This window comes from Branchiostoma belcheri, unplaced genomic scaffold (assembly GCF_001625305.1).
Source record: "Branchiostoma belcheri isolate BF01 breed outbred unplaced genomic scaffold, Haploidv18h27 scaffold78, whole genome shotgun sequence".
Classification (NCBI taxonomy): domain Eukaryota; kingdom Metazoa; phylum Chordata; class Leptocardii; order Amphioxiformes; family Branchiostomatidae; genus Branchiostoma; species Branchiostoma belcheri.
Genome location: NW_017804442.1, coordinates 792,757 through 808,592, shown reverse-complemented (window position 1 = coordinate 808,592; position 15,836 = coordinate 792,757). Strand labels below are relative to the sequence as shown.

Below are 15,836 nucleotides of genomic sequence, written 5' to 3'. Positions count from 1 at the left end.
TTCATGCTAATATTCCAAATCGGTAGCCTGGGTGTCACACTGTTGTCAGGGCCAGTATACAGGTAGTAGTAGTTCCTCCAGATATACCACAAACCTGTGGTTTAATTATCTTCCCAGGATCTAATCACAGTTCCATGTTTACATCCCATCTGGAGCGCTGTGTGAGAACACAACTACAGAATTAACCTGCCACTTTGACTACACCGCAGGCCTACCAGTCAACCAGTCAGTAGTCTGGGTACCAGAACCTTAAGGAAGTTCAGGGTCTAACTGAGGGTTTACCTAAGTACTGACCCTGCGAACAGTCTGGGATCCAGGCTACCAGATTATCATTTCTCCTTTAACTAACTCCCAGAACCACCAAATGAAGTTACATGTGGCCTAATGCACCACTTTACTCAGTAACAACATCACAGACAGGCACGTGTGTATGCATGCAGCAGCCTGACTGTTTGACATGACAACAAAATTAATTTCCAGCTTGCCACCCTGCCACAAATCCCAGTAGTTCCTCCATTATAACTGCCAGACTGACTGAGAGTGCAAGTCTCCGTGAAAAGCCATAGATCCCTCGCTTGTCACCTCTCTTGGTGACAGATCATTCAGACTGACAGAAAGTTGGCAGCAATCGTGAAATACTGTACTATAAGAGCTGTTGAGATTACAATGTATGTTGTGGATACAGTTATTAATTGTCTAATTGCACTTTAATGAGGCTGGAAGAAAAAGGTTTTTTTGAGACGGTTACCAAAATCTCTTTAAGTTTTTGACATCAATTATATCTGCTAAAATCACAAAACCTACTTATTTCTGCTAAAAATCACAAATTACCTACTTATTATTAAGATGTTGTACAATTCATTAGCGACTCCAATGAAGAAGTGACATACCCTTCAGGAATATATAAAATGCAGTAAAATAAATACAATCTATTAGGAGAAAGCATCTATTCTGGGATCAAAAGTCAAGAATAGTTATGTTAATTCCAGTTCACCATTGTTTTCGTACAGTGATCCCATTTGACAAGCATGTACAGATGTAGCAGAGATCACAGCCCTGCTGCCTAACCCAGCTGCTTTAGCCAGTATGACAGTCATGTTGAGCATGAAACCCCTCGGGACCCCCTGCCTACTAAATATGCCCAGGACAAGCCAGGTCCAAAAAAGGCTGCGCTAAATATGCAGGGGGCCTAGGACAAAAAATGTTGTGTTTCCTGTTTCCCGACCGACTCAAGAAAAACTTGCCGACTGTAGCCTTTTTTTTTTGTGGATCCCTGCAAGGAACATGAATTTTTCAAGCCTTTTCTAGCTCCATGATCTGACACCTGAGTGATGAAACATTGTACAATCCGTTTTATAACACTGATTGAAAATAAAAGTGTCCTCATGCAAGTTTTACGTTGTTAAACTGTATAAGTTGGACTCCTAATATATAGATATCACTGAAGTCTAAAAACAAAACCATACCTACCGACCCTAATTTTTTCAGGACTGAAACAGGAAACACAACTTTTCTTTTCCTAGGCCTAAATATTCTGGGAATATTCGGTGGCACCAGCACAAGGCTATCCCATTGTACCCCCCTTTAACACGTGGTGAAAGCCGCTGCCTATGATCGATCCTATCAATTACCCTCGCAAACATCCATCAAACGTTAGTGCTTGTCGGCATCTTTCATTGAGGTTGTTTTTCACATATTTGATAGGTTTTATGGGGAAACGTCGGGTGTTTTGGTGATGATAAAACATTGTTTTAACCTCTGCTAGATGGTGAAGGTGATAATCTGATCGCATAACTGGCAAACTGCCGCTGCAGTTCTGAACTTGAACTTGGCAAGTAAAAGGACCCAATGGGACTTGGCCATTGCATAATCCATACTTTCTGTTACCAAGTAAAATTCTTGTGGCTTAAAACTGAAAGGAAAAACTTCCCATTTTCATTTTCTTTCCCTGCCAAAATCCAAGAAGAGAGAGAATGCTAAAAGTACACAATGAAATAAACTGTTTTTACCATTGCATCATCTATCCTTCCTGTAGCAAAATAAAATTCTTGTGACTTAAAACTGGAAAAAGAAACCTTCCCGTTTTCTTTGCTAAAATCTGAAAAGAGAAAGAACCCTAAAAATAGCCAATGGAATAGGCTAGTGTTGGTAATTGGTCCTTCTAATTATGACCATAAATTAATAAATTTAATGAGAAAATTTTTGTGGCTTAAACAATTTCTTCCTTGCTAAAATCTGAACAGAGAAAGATGCAAAGCTCCAATGACTGGCTCCTGCTGCCTTTCCCCACACATGCATCAGAACTATCATGTTCCCCCTGAATACCCCTGACACAGGGTCGGGTTATTAATGCTTATAAACCCCAGTCCATCACCCCATCAGTCACTTCGGCCTGCACTGACAAAAACACACTGGTGAAGAATCTGCCTGGACATGGATTACTAGGGTCTATATAGTGGAAAAGACCCTTAAGCTTGAATCTTCGACAGCAAAGCCAAGCTCATTGGATCTTGACTTGTTAAACTTCATTATTCACATTTATTTTCTGAGCACTGAGCAAAAACATGAAATTTGTTTATCTTTTTTTTTTCTTCTCTGATTTTTTTTAATTATGGTTCTTGGATTTGTACTTTTACAAGTAAAAAATGTTGTTGCTTCTGTCAGTGATCTCTCAGTTACTCTATTGTTTATTTTTTTTAATTTTGGAAGGTGCATTACCTTTTTTTTGTGAAATTAGGGTTTATTCTTTAATTACAATCTTCATTCAGATGTGCAGCATGTTTAGTTATCTTCCTTCTTACATGACTTTATAAAAAACATTATAAAACTTCCCCCACAAGACAAAAACAAGCCAAAACACATCTCCTTTAAGTTACAGATTTTTCCAAAATACAAACTGCGAGCCTCTCAATTCTTCTCAGCCCTCCCCATTCTTCCCATAACAAATGAGCGATGTCGGGCTGTATATTTCCCCTAAAAGTTGACCCTAGTCCTTGAGAACCCAGTGGCCCATATCTAATGGCGTCCTATCCACACCTGCGTCCCTTTTTCGAATCGTCTGCCGAATTACCGACACGGCCGACGCAACAGTCAGCGGCTGTCAATACGTTAACCATGCAGAAATGGGGGGAGGGAGAGGCTGGATTTGGGTCTGTATTGATCAAAATGGTTTAACTGTGCCCCGAAGCAATACAGTATTACTCTAGCCTGGGTAACATCCTAGTACTGTAGTGCAAGTACCACAACTACATATGTAGTTAGGGAAGAGTATAGGAGAGCTAGTAAACTAACAAGGATGCCAACCAAGCTTTGCAATCATCACATTGTTGATAGTAGGCTATATATTACATAGAATGATGAGAAGCTTGACAACAAAGTTGAAGTATTTGCATTGTTGGAAATCATATTCAGTTTAGCACAGAGGCCCCTACTGTATTTGATGGTGCTACAAGCAAGGCTGTTGGGAATTCTGCTGATTAGAATAGATTTTCATGAAATGATATTTGCCTACAACTGGGACCGAGACCTTTTGTCAAATTACCACCAGAAAAGCTGCTATATGGGCAGGTTGTTCTCATGAGGTAGTCCCCAGCGCAGGTAGACTATAAACCCTACTTTTATTTCTTTCATGTTTCAACTGTAACAGTTGTTTTGATGCACACAATGCCTCTGACGCCTTTACCAGTAGTCTACAAGTCCTGACATGTAATTATTGCCCTGTGGACCTGAGGGATGAACTGTTTCAGCAATTCTGGTGATAATTATGCCCAGCGGGACCAAATTTGTAACTCAAGACTGTTTTAAAGTTCAAAGACCCCAAATTCTCACCGTACACACATTCTTCCACCTGCTGCAGACTTCAACACTAACACATCATAACAATCCAAATCCACGAATCACTGTCTATTGTAGTTTTCTCCCCCAAGTCATATTGCATATCATTTTGGGACCAGTAGCATTGTACAAGTTTGTATCATGATCACAATTTTGTCACTTAAAATGCATCATCATCATGTGAGAAAACATAAGTATCTTTATGCATTGGCATTTCAAATTAATAATTGCCATGGTTAGTAATTTGGACTGCAAACAGGCCTGGAAGTTCCTTGAGTATCCACTACAAGTTTGATCATAATTGACCCAATTTTGCTCATACCTTATCAATTACATGTACAATTGCCACTGTTTCCATGCAGCCATCTATAAAACCATGCAGTCAGAAAACATTATTATAATCCCTCTAAACAGATAATATAAAACCCCTCCAGCTTCTTCTTGTATTACTGCATTCGGAAATAAGTTGGTTTCCTTCCAACATTAACTGTATATACTGGAGGTCCCTGGGTTTAGAATGATGCCAAATTATTTCTCGGTTGCTGACAATGAAGTTCCTAGTGTCTACAGTCTGGATAGTTGTCGCATAGCCAAAAGGTTTGCAGAGGAGCTTATAAATATAGCTTAATTGGAGACAAGAACTTAAAAATTTTGCAGCATGTTGTGACACATACCTCTTTGATTGGCATAAAACATAAAACTGAACAGACCCAGAAGCATTTTCCAATATCAAGATGATCAATAATAAAATTTTCTGTAAATTTTACTGCTTCCATATTTGACCTATTGCATAATCAGAAGAAAGTGTTGGGCTTTGGTATGGATTTGTTCAAGTGACTATGAGACCACACTAGACAATACGCATCTTTTGAGATTGTAAGGATGCCTTCTACCATGAAAACATGAAAAAGGTAGTGGCTAGTTATAACTGATAGTGACATGTGGCCTGGCTCTTTCTCAAAAGTGCTGAGGGCTAAGCCTAAGAAAGTAGCCAAGTTTGTTTGCAAGTCTTTTGCAGCCCCTCCACCTAGCATGGACCATTGCACCAGTAACTCACTCCATCAATTGCTCCCCAAACTCCTTCAAGATTGATGACTTCCTCCTTGTCATGATTAATGGCCCTTCCTGACAGATCCTGTCTGAATGCTACAGTTACTGGGTTTGTGAAAAAGTGGCCAATGACAAGCCTGGTTACTGTAAATATTGAAATGTTCGCCACAGTTTTATTTTAACTTCAGAGACCACAACTTTGTATTAGTACTGTGCTACAGAAATTTTCCAACCACAAAATTTACATACCTCAAAAAACTCGAAGGGCAGTTATACCGGCTATACAGATACAGAAGCTGGTGTGTTACGCCGAAGGGCGGTTATACCGGCTATACAGATACAGAAGCTGGTGTGTTACGCCAAAGGGCAGTTATACCGGCTATACCAATACAGATATAACTCTCCTTCTACGTTAAAATCAAGGATTAAATCCCCACAAAGATAACTGAATCTACAGTAGCAGTGGGACAAGCCATGTGTCATCAGAAATGAGGTGTGCCTAATGACGTGATTGGTCCATCAGGAGTGACCTTACTGACCTGTCAATCACCTGACAGAGAGGATTCTGGGTAAGAAAGTTAGAGACCCTAGAACCTAGACAAGAAATTTGTGACAGAACATTTCTCAAGAAATGAGGTGTGTCTAATGCCAGTAATCATGAGATTGGACCACCAGGAGTAACCTTACCCAAGTGTCAATCAAGTGTCAATCATGACAGAGAGGATTCTGGGTAAGAAAGTTAGAGACCCACCTAGACAACGATATTTTGTGACGGGACATTTCTTGAGAAATGGGGTGTGTCTAATGGCATGATTGGACCACAAGGAGTGACCTTACCCAAGTGTCAATCAAGTGTCAATCATGACAGAGAGAATTCTGGGTAAGAAAGTTAGAGACCCATTTATAAAGAAATTCATAGAAAGGACCAAAGGATTAAATTTGGAACCCATTTACAGATTTTCATTACACTGTATATTAGTATAACTAACAATTTGTTGTATGTAACACTGTTGACTTTGCTTTTAGATTGTTCACTTACCAAGTTTCTATGGTTGGAAGTCTTGAATTCAAACTTCTTGTGGTTGTACCAAACAATTGGCCAAGGACTTGGTGAACTCGGCTATAGAGTTGAAGAGGTACATATAATTGCCTTACTTTGGCCCAACCCTTATTTGGTGTCAGACTTGGACTTTGGAAGGTGAACGACCTTACATAAAGTCTAAGAACCTTCCCAGTCGGATAAGTGGCTCCTTCTCACAGTCTGCCTAAGGAAAGGTCAAGTCGGCTCTTATTTGTAGATAAAAGTCTTGGGACAGGGAGGGGGGCATTCACTGTGTAATTGGGACCAGGAGGTCAGGGGAAGGGGAGAATCAGTAATAGCTCAGAGGGATGGATGGTGGTTATAAATTGTCTTCGGTTGAGTTCATTTTGAATGAATGGGTGGACCACTTTGGTCACGATAAGCTGATTTTGAATAGAACCGAAAACATGTAAATAACAGAGTACCACTTGGTTGAATCTTATGGACTGTAAAAATTATCTTCCCTCTTGAATACAACCAGAAGTCTTTTAAAAACTCAATGTTCACTTACAGTAACATTTCCCATCATATTCAGTCTAACTCCTATCAACTTAGCTCAGTGCACAGAAGTGTTTTTTGGGGCAAGTATTGAGCCAAAAATATGGGGGTAAATAAACGAAAATTGACTGTAGGTAAAAATGGTGAACTCCTCATCAAAATCAAAGTACTCAAGACCAACAAAAAAGAAGCAAACTTGATTATGCTCAAGCCAGAGCTAAACAACACCATAGTATCCAAACCAAACCATAACAACCAGTACTTCACTAGAAAAATGTCCTCCTGTGTGATGAATTATCCCAATTTACCGCCAGAAGAGCTGAAATAAACGAGCTAAACTCCTAACGACCACAACTCCTCAGGCAACAAACATGGAGACACCCTAGCCTCCACAGCATGCCAAAAACTGGGCCGTTTTGAGGGTCTTCAGGGTCTTTGGGAGCTTTTATGCGCTATTTTCTGATTGCATATACATTGTAGACAACATAGCCGGCCTGGTTGAATTACCCCCGTTTTCAGAACTGGGCTAATCAGAAAACAGCCGAAGACCACCAAACCCCCAGTTCTATAGACCCCTGCTACGGAGGCTAGAGACTTCCTAGAAACTGATGTGAGCGTTCTGGGTACACCTGTTCTGGGTTTGTGAGGAAAACTGAGCTGAAACGTGACAGTAGGGAACAGATGTGTGAATACTGGCATGGGGAGGGTGAAATATGTATGGTATGCACAACAAAGGGTGGACAGATGCACCCAACGCTACTCACTAAATAAAGGCCATGTGAATTTTCCACAGGTTCTCAATGATCGGATAAAGAAACCTGTGGTAGGAAACAAAAATATAATTCCCCGTTTAGAACACTTGTTTCTTATGTAAGAAAAAAGTATTTTACTTTCTTCTTTTCAATTATACTATGCACAACAAAAGGGAGGACAGATGCCCCAAACTCTCACAACTCTCACCAAAGGCCATGTGAATTTTCAATGGTTTCTCGAATGGTTGGATGAACCTACATGTACGCTAGGAAAAAAATATAATTCTTTACATATTTACAAAATAATCTTACTTTAAAAGAAAGTCTTTTACTTTCTTATTTTCAAGTATTCTTTCCTTGATTATGCTATGCACAACAAAGGGTGGACAGATGCTCCAAACTCTCACCACTAAAAATTTAAAATAAATGCCACATGAATTTTCCATGGTTCTCGAATGGTTGAATGAAACAAATGCGTACACCTGTGCTATGAAACAAAACACTAATTTCCCTCTTACATTTCCTTCTTTTCAATTATCCCTGCACTGATGGTGGTCTGTACTGGAGTCATCAATCAAGTGGTACAAAAGAAAAGGAACGGAAAAAAAGTGTAGCAGAAAAGTAGTAGCAAATAGATTTAGATTCTATAATGCAATGTTGAACAACAAATTTCATCAATGTCGTGCACAATTAATTCAATACAAATTCTTTGATAATCACAATAAAAAACTTAAAACTGATAGTGATATAATCTTTCTCAAGATATTCCCTATAGTAAGTTAGACCTAACCTAGGCTAACCCTCCTTAAAATCATAAAAGTCCATTCCTCAACAATACTGCTCAAATATAAATCTATAATACTAAACAAAAGGAGGATCTCTGTTAGACAATAATATTGAAAAACATCGGATTCCACATATCAACTTCACTGATTGATGAACAGTAACAGTGAAAACTGATTAGCCTCTACCAGGCTTCTGGAGGCGGCTGGAAAGAGTAGAAATCGTCCAAATAGAGAGATAGCATGTCAAGGGAGCTGGTGGGCTGGAGAGAACAGTTTGCCGCTCTCTATTTGGCCGATTTCTACTCTTTCCAGCCGCCTCCCGAAGCCTGGTAGAGACTAACAACTGATGCCTCCTGCTTGAAAAGCGAAAATCCAGGAAGCCATTTAACCAGTAATAAGACATCCTTGAAAGCTGAGCCTTCCTTTGAACAAAAGAAGTGCTGACAGGCAGGATTTCCCTTGACTTCTTATCATCAACTCCTCGAGCTAAATCCCCTCAAACAAGGGGAGAAGTTGGAAAGGGAAAGTGGTTTGATTGAAAGGGAGAGTGATGTGATTAATGAGATCTTGAGGCGTGACTTTAGGAAGGCCTGCATGGGGGGTTGCGATTACAATGCAAAATTTTCGCCACCGATTACGAATTATGTTAAAGTCTCAGACCTGATTATGACATTATGCTTTGCAGCTAATGTACTATAATTACGAATTACGTTGATTTTTGGGGAGGCTGCCTACAGATTACGAAGACTAAAAAGGCCTGTTTACGCCTTACGAAATTAAGAGCATGCAGGCCCCCCTTTAGCAGTGAGCTAACCGCTCTATTGTTAGGACGTCATGATTTAACGGCTGGGACGCTGGCGACAGTTCCACACAGAGCTGTTCTCTACCCCCCTTCTGTTCTCTGGTTTTGAATATAAATCAGATTACTGGGCCTTTTGTGGAGCTCTGCGGTGGAGTTGAGCAGCACAGCGGGTGATAATTGGGCAAACGGACTTGTTTTGGAAACAGTTTTTCAAAACGTTGGAACAACAATTTCAACTTCTCAATACAGATGATGCTAAAAATAAATGGCTTTTTGTGTTTGATTGTAATAGGCTCAGATATTAAAACCTTGATAAAAACAATCACTGATCTTGAGCTTCTGTTTGGTAGGAAAGTAGATGCAAAAGAAAAGACTTCGTTGTCAAGGTCGATCTTTTGTCCTTGAACTAAGGAACATGCAGGCTTAATTTGAGACCTCTTCTTCCCAATATTGACCTCCTTCCACTAATTTAGTTGATTTCAATTGTCAAGGAAATTACAGGATACCTGCATATGGAAGAGGAATGCTAAGAGAAGTTCTGAATAGACTTTTTTCCTTTGCCGGACCAAACACATCCAATACCCCTGCTCACAAAACTACAACACTCAACACACACTATACAGGCTTTGATTATACTGCTGCAGGCAGGGGTAGGCTAGCTACAGTGAGGAGGGTATTGAGCTGACCAGACCACTAGCAGAACTTAAAATAAACTTTATAAAGTGAACTATCAAAACCAACAGATGAAAAACAGAACCCAGACAGCCACAAAACTGAGTCACTCAGACTCTAAAAGTTATTAACGCCTGACTATTAAATAAATAGTACTGTAAGGGATCTAAGCTTCCATAGTTGGCATCCAATGATAATGTCCTCTACAAAACTGGTGACAGACAACTGGTAAAAAGTTACAAACACTAGTACAAACGATAATACAAGTATGACAGACACACATGGTGTACTGTAAGGGATCCAAGCTTCCATAGTTTAATACCATCCAATGATAAAGTCCTCCACAACCCTGATGATAGACAACTGGTAAATGTAGCTGGCAGGAAAAATAAACTGTACAGAGAGAGCAGGCCCGCTCTGGGACTACAGTATGGGAGGCTGTGTCCTGGACTAAGTGAGTGACTGACAGCCGTGACAGTAGCCTCTATAGCATGCCAAAAACTGGGGGTTTGGGGGGTCTTTGGGAGCTTTTATGTGCTATTTTCTGATTGCATATACAAATGTATACAACATATCTGGCGTGGTTGAATTACCCTCGTTTTTTGAACTTGGCTAAACAGAAAACAGCCGAAGACCACCAAACCCCCAGTTCTATAAGCCTGCTACGGAGGCTAATCAGAAAACAGCCGAAGACCACCAAACCCCCAGTTCTATAAGCCTGCTACGGAGGCTAATCAGAAAACAGCCGAAGACCACCAAACCCCCAGTTCTATAAGCCTGCTACAGAGGCTACGTGACAGTCCCTTAGACTATTAGTCGCAAACACGAGTACTGTAATACTAAAAGGATAGGCACACATGGCCAGAAATATAAATTGTACATAATCTCCAAGCAGATCCCTTTCGGTGGCAAAAAGACAGTATCAAACTGCCCAGGCAGTATCCATCCATTAGCCAGATAAGGTCGCCGGCCACCGATGGGTTGGTGAGGGTACCGACAAAAAAAACGGCCATATATATAAAGCTAACGATCATTCCCCCACCACCTTTGCTTGGAGAGTAAATTGTACAGGCTACAGAGAGAGCAGACAGCTCTGGGACTAGGGAACTAGGGGAGGCTCAGTGTCCTGGCTAAGTGAGTGAGTGACAGCCGTGACATGACTCTTTAGCTTACATGGTTCCCATCTTATCTCAAAGGTAATGTGACACAGTTTAGCTGCAGAGGATACACTGGGGCTTGTAGACATACATGTACCAGTTTGCAAGGTACAAGTATTTTTCATAACATTCGTGATGAGACAAAACTATAACACTAATTTGATGGCATCACTACAATAGACTTTTAGGATTCTTATTTCTTGTGTCAATGGGAAAAACTATCAAAGGTTCCAGCAATAAGTGACCACAATAGCCAGGTGGTCCTTATGTAGAGATGGTCACTACCGGGTATTACTAAGTAGTAGCCTCGTATTTTAGCTGCCAAATCTCTTTCGTCCTCTTTACAAATAAGAGAGAGGACGGCGGCTAAAATAGGTTTGTATACCAGGCCACGTCACTACCAGTAGTTCAGGTTTGACTTTTTAAGGATATAGAATTTAGAACTAAAAACCATAGAGGACCCTCAAAACATTTTGATCAAAGCACAAGCCCCTGTCTAAACAAGTACAGAAGAACAGAACAGTACACTACTGCAGCAGCCCTGAGAGCCAGAGTTGGAATGCAGCAGGTCAGGCTAGAAAACTGGGGTGCCAACAGCCTGGAGCAGGTCAGTTGTTCAACAGGATTTAAATGTCACATATCATACACGACCTCGTGTCACTTCCCTGTGGATGGCGGCTGCTTTGGACTTTAATAGAGGCACAGTAGTCTGATGTTTTTCTTCACTAGGGCCACAACAATTCAATCAATTGATTTGCAAAATTTCTGATTCTAATTTGCAGAGTTTCTGAATCTAAATCAATTCCAAAATGCTCATATCTTGTTTCTGAATCAACTCCAAAATACTCAAATTTAGTTTCTGAATCAAATGCAAAATGCTCATATTTATGCTCAACAGTTGAAGAAAGTCCCTGTCTTCCTTTCTTCATTTGAATTTGATGGAAATTCTTACTGCAGAAGTAAGACTTGTTTTTGATGTATTGTAGGCATTTTTAGTTATAGAATAGCCAGGATACCAAAAGGTAACAAAATAAAAAGCTTGACAAAATGCTTAAAAACACCTTTTTTTAAAAATGCCCAAAACAAGCCTAACCTATGCTTGTTGACTGCAAAAATTGAAAATTATACGTAAAGTCTTGCTGTACTGAATATTGAGGCTTTTGACAATCTACCCACAACTTGGCGATCAAATTTTAACTTCCACTCTTACGGAAACATCAAATTTGCAGCCATATTTGAAGCCGAGCTTGAAGTGAACGCGTTACTGCTTTTACGAGTTAGGTTTTTATTATATCTCTAACTTCAAGGACACAGCTATAATATGGCTCACAGTGATAATAGGCAATCTTGATTTTGCTGAGTTTATTACAGTACTACTAAATATTTCATTCACTCCATGAAACTTTATTATAAAGCAAACTGTACCAGTTAGGGCCATGATAGCAAAAACAATCGGTCTGCCCACAGAAAAACCTTTCAATCAGAAGTACAAGTTTCCAACTATTTTTGAAGTGTTTTTAGGCATTTTTATCAGGATTTCTTTTTTGTACTGGAAGCCTAACCCTCTGCCTGGAGAGTACATTACTAACAAAAGGGGGCTTGCATGGGGGGGTCCCAACAATGCTCTACGCTAAATTTTGAGAGCTCTCCATTACGCTTTACGATAAATTCAAAGTGGCTACAACGCATTACATAGATTTAAAATGGCGAATACGCTCTACGCAAAATATGCCAATTACACTCTACGTTGAATTAAATGGGTCCGTCTATGCTCTATGTAGAATTAAAACGGCCGATTATGCTCTACGGAAAAGGGCATGCGGGCCCCCACAAAATAGGGTACAAGCTGGTAATTTGAGAATGTCCTCATGTCTTTCTATTATGTAGAAAACAACACAGGTACATTTGTGCACAATAGGAATACAGGTCAAAAACTATAATGTTACCGTCATCCTACATTTTGTATGTTTTGGCTTTTGAAAGAGGGCCCAAAGTGCACCTAGTTGTGGTCCTGAGTTTGCGCTCAAGCCTATAATAAAGTCATTCCTTTGGTTCTTGGCATGTTTGAAGCAAAAAAAAAGCAAGGGGTCAAAATAAAAAAAGAGTGATGGAAGTAAAATTTTGATATGACAATATCTAATCCCTAAATTGTGTGAACCACACTCAATTATGCTTAGACCTAGACCCTGCTTTCTTGTTGACCTCTCAGTAAGGTGTTATAATTCTGAGAACCAACAAATAAAACTAGTCTGGCCTTACTACTTACAAAGCTATCAAAGCAATAAGTTAGAGGCCTGGACAGTGTAGAAGCTAGCATAAACCCTACCCTGACACACACTGTTTAAACTTTCAGTACACAATATAAGCTTCTGAGACTACCTAAAGTATGTGTAAGTTCCTGAGAAAGTTACAATCTTTTACGAGCCGCATAACTCCAGTGTCGTTTCCCCCTGTTGCCTACATGTGAAACTGGGTAGCATCAACTTGACCGTGACATTCAGGGCTCGGCCGTCATAAATCGTCGGGAGGCTGACAATAATTACTGTGGGGTCCTAGCCTGGTTACCCTTTGGTCTAATCTCCAAGCAGGTCCTACGGTGGCAAGGCAGCATCCAAGGAGTGAACAAGGACCATCAGTCCAAAATTGACCAAAAATAAGTTCATTGTACCATGGAGGTAATGATTGTACTGAAAACTATAAAAATATCAATTTCTACTAAAATATCTTTCTAGTAACCAAAGAAGATATAACTGTATTGCAGACTAAAGTGACACAAACCCCTGAACTGTTCCTAACATGCCTAATAACCACAGTAGCTAGCTAAGCTTGTGGCCCATTCTCTGATATTATTCATCTTTTGGGTTGCGGACCCCTTTCTTACTGTTCTTTGCATGATAGTTTTAGCTGGTCTCAATGATCAAAATATCAATTTCAATATCTTTCTAGTAACAAAATATAAAAATGTAAAGTAACACTAACCCCTGAACTGTTCTGAACCTGCCTAATATCGGCAGTGGGTTGTGGTCCATTCTCTGATATCATCTCATCTTAAATTTTCAGTTCCAACAATGAAAAAAAAAAACCTTTGTAGTAATCTAAGAAAATAAAACAGTAGTATTCCAGACTGAAACGACACTAAAACCCCAGAACTGTCCTGAACCTGCCTAATAGCGGCAGTGGGTCAGTGCAAAAGAAATGCAAACTACCTGGAAATTGGTGCTTCACACAGTCCGGCTGGTTATGCATGAGTTGGGGTGGGGTACATGTAGTAAATGGGAACCATTCCATCTATTCACAACTTTTCTTTCCTTTCCTTTCCTTCTATCCAATTTTCGGCCTCCTTTCAGGCCGCATTAAGAAGTGGATACTTCCGTATCTTGTTTTCTTAGCATCTTACGGCAGCTGTTTGGCGTTGACGGCTGTGTGTGTTTGTGTTGCACATGTGCGTAGCACCAGAAGCTACTAGTACTACGTTAGAAAGTGGGACAGTTGTACATGTACATAACCCCTGTATGTAGTGCGTATTGCGACAGGGGTAGTACTTTAAAGTAGCCTCCATAGCATGCCAAAAACTGGGGGTTTTGGGGTCTTCAGGGTCTTTGGGAGCTTTTATGTGCTATTTTCTGATTGCATATCACACACTTTGCCAGCCTGGTTGGATTACCCCCGAAAACAGCCGATCCACCAAACCCCCCATTTCTATAGTATAAGCCATCTACGGAGGCTAACTTTAAAGCATGTGCTTTTTTAGAAGTCCTTTTCTGGACGCCGCTGGAGGCAAGTGTTGGTGACAGCCGGGTGAGCTCAAACATCTCAGCTAGGCGCGAAGCCCGGCGGCACCACACACACACACCGTCATCTGCCCATCACAACACAACAACGCAGCGTGGAAATTTCCACCCGCCCGGCTTCTATAGTAGCCTCCGTAGCATGCTTGTAGAACTGGGGGTTTGGTGGTCTTCGGCTGTTTTCTGATTAGCCCAGTTCTCTAAAAACGGGGGTAATTCAACCAGGCGGGCTATGTTGTCTATATGCAATCAGAAAATAGCACATAAAAGCTCCCAAAGACCCTGAAGACCCCCTAAAACCCCCAGTTTTTGGCATGCTAGCGGTACGGGACATACGGACCCGCCGGTACCGTTATCTTTACCAACATCGCTTACAAACTCTGTTACCAAAGACGCGCCTACAAGAACCACACCTCATCAAACGTCTATCAACCCAGAGCTTGTGTCCTGGGTGTATTTGGTAAGACAATACCACAGGAATAGCGGAGAAACTACCAGTACAAACAACGGTCTACCACGAGGAGGCGTCGGGTCTTTAGTTAGGTTTGGTCCTGCTGCGCCTTTGCCTACACTCGGGCAAGCCTTCTCGATCGTTCGCGCTGTCTCTAAGACCCATCTATGGCTAAATCTAGCGTCTTTAAGATGGGAAACAAGGCGGTAAACTTACCGGGTCGAGCTGCTTGAGCTCCGTGGGTTGCTCGTTGCCTGCCATCGGTGTCTCTCCCGTCATGACGCCCGCTGGAGTCCTCGCGGTGCCGCTCTCTCCCTCAAAATCCCGCGTCTCGTCCCGAGCTGCCGGGGAGAGGAGCACGTGAGGTGAATAGGTAATGAGGCTACGGGATAATTGGGGGCGGGAGGACGGATCTGGGATAACCCGCCCGGCCCGATAGCGGACACACAGTCAGCTGAGGAGGCTAATTAGGACTCGGGAATACTGAAAACGGCGAACATTTCATTAGGAATATTGGGGAAATTTCTGAAAAAAATGTTGTGTTAATTTGCTCTTAGCTTAAAAAATATGCCTATCTTAATTGACAGTTAATTCAAGTCCTCAATTCAATTCATAATTTGTACGATGCATGCCTTATAAGCTACATCCGAATCTTAATCCGCAATTGAAAGAAGCAAATTATGATTCAGGAATACCAATCATTTCGACCGAGCACTTCATTGAGAGTATTAGGAACGCTTCTCGCGCTAAGCCTTGGCCTCACCTAGGATCATCAAGGAGGTTCGTAATTGAGATGATACACATCGTATAAGGTACAAGAAGCAAGTTATGACACCGGGATAGCATAGACGACCATGACTTTCATTGCAAACAACTTGGGAACGCTTCAGAATTTTCAAAAAAAAGATATATCACTCTTACGTTTTGGTCTTGAACTCTTGATAACTTTTTCCTAGTTCTTTCCGC

The 15,836-nt window shown here is 40.9% G+C and overlaps 1 protein-coding gene across 2 annotated transcripts in view; it reads right to left on the bottom strand.

The window, feature by feature from the left end:
* The window catches only part of LOC109485737 (sodium- and chloride-dependent glycine transporter 2-like), a 63,026-nt gene that overhangs the window by 27,824 nt on the left and 19,366 nt on the right, over positions 1 to 15,836 (bottom strand). For both annotated transcript variants that reach the window (XM_019789410.1, XM_019789409.1), the window contains exon 2: positions 15,087 to 15,211. In XM_019789410.1, the coding sequence (XP_019644969.1) occupies positions 15,087 to 15,149 (63 nt within the window). In that variant the 5' untranslated portion in view covers positions 15,150 to 15,211. The remainder of the gene's footprint in view (positions 1 to 15,086; positions 15,212 to 15,836) is intronic.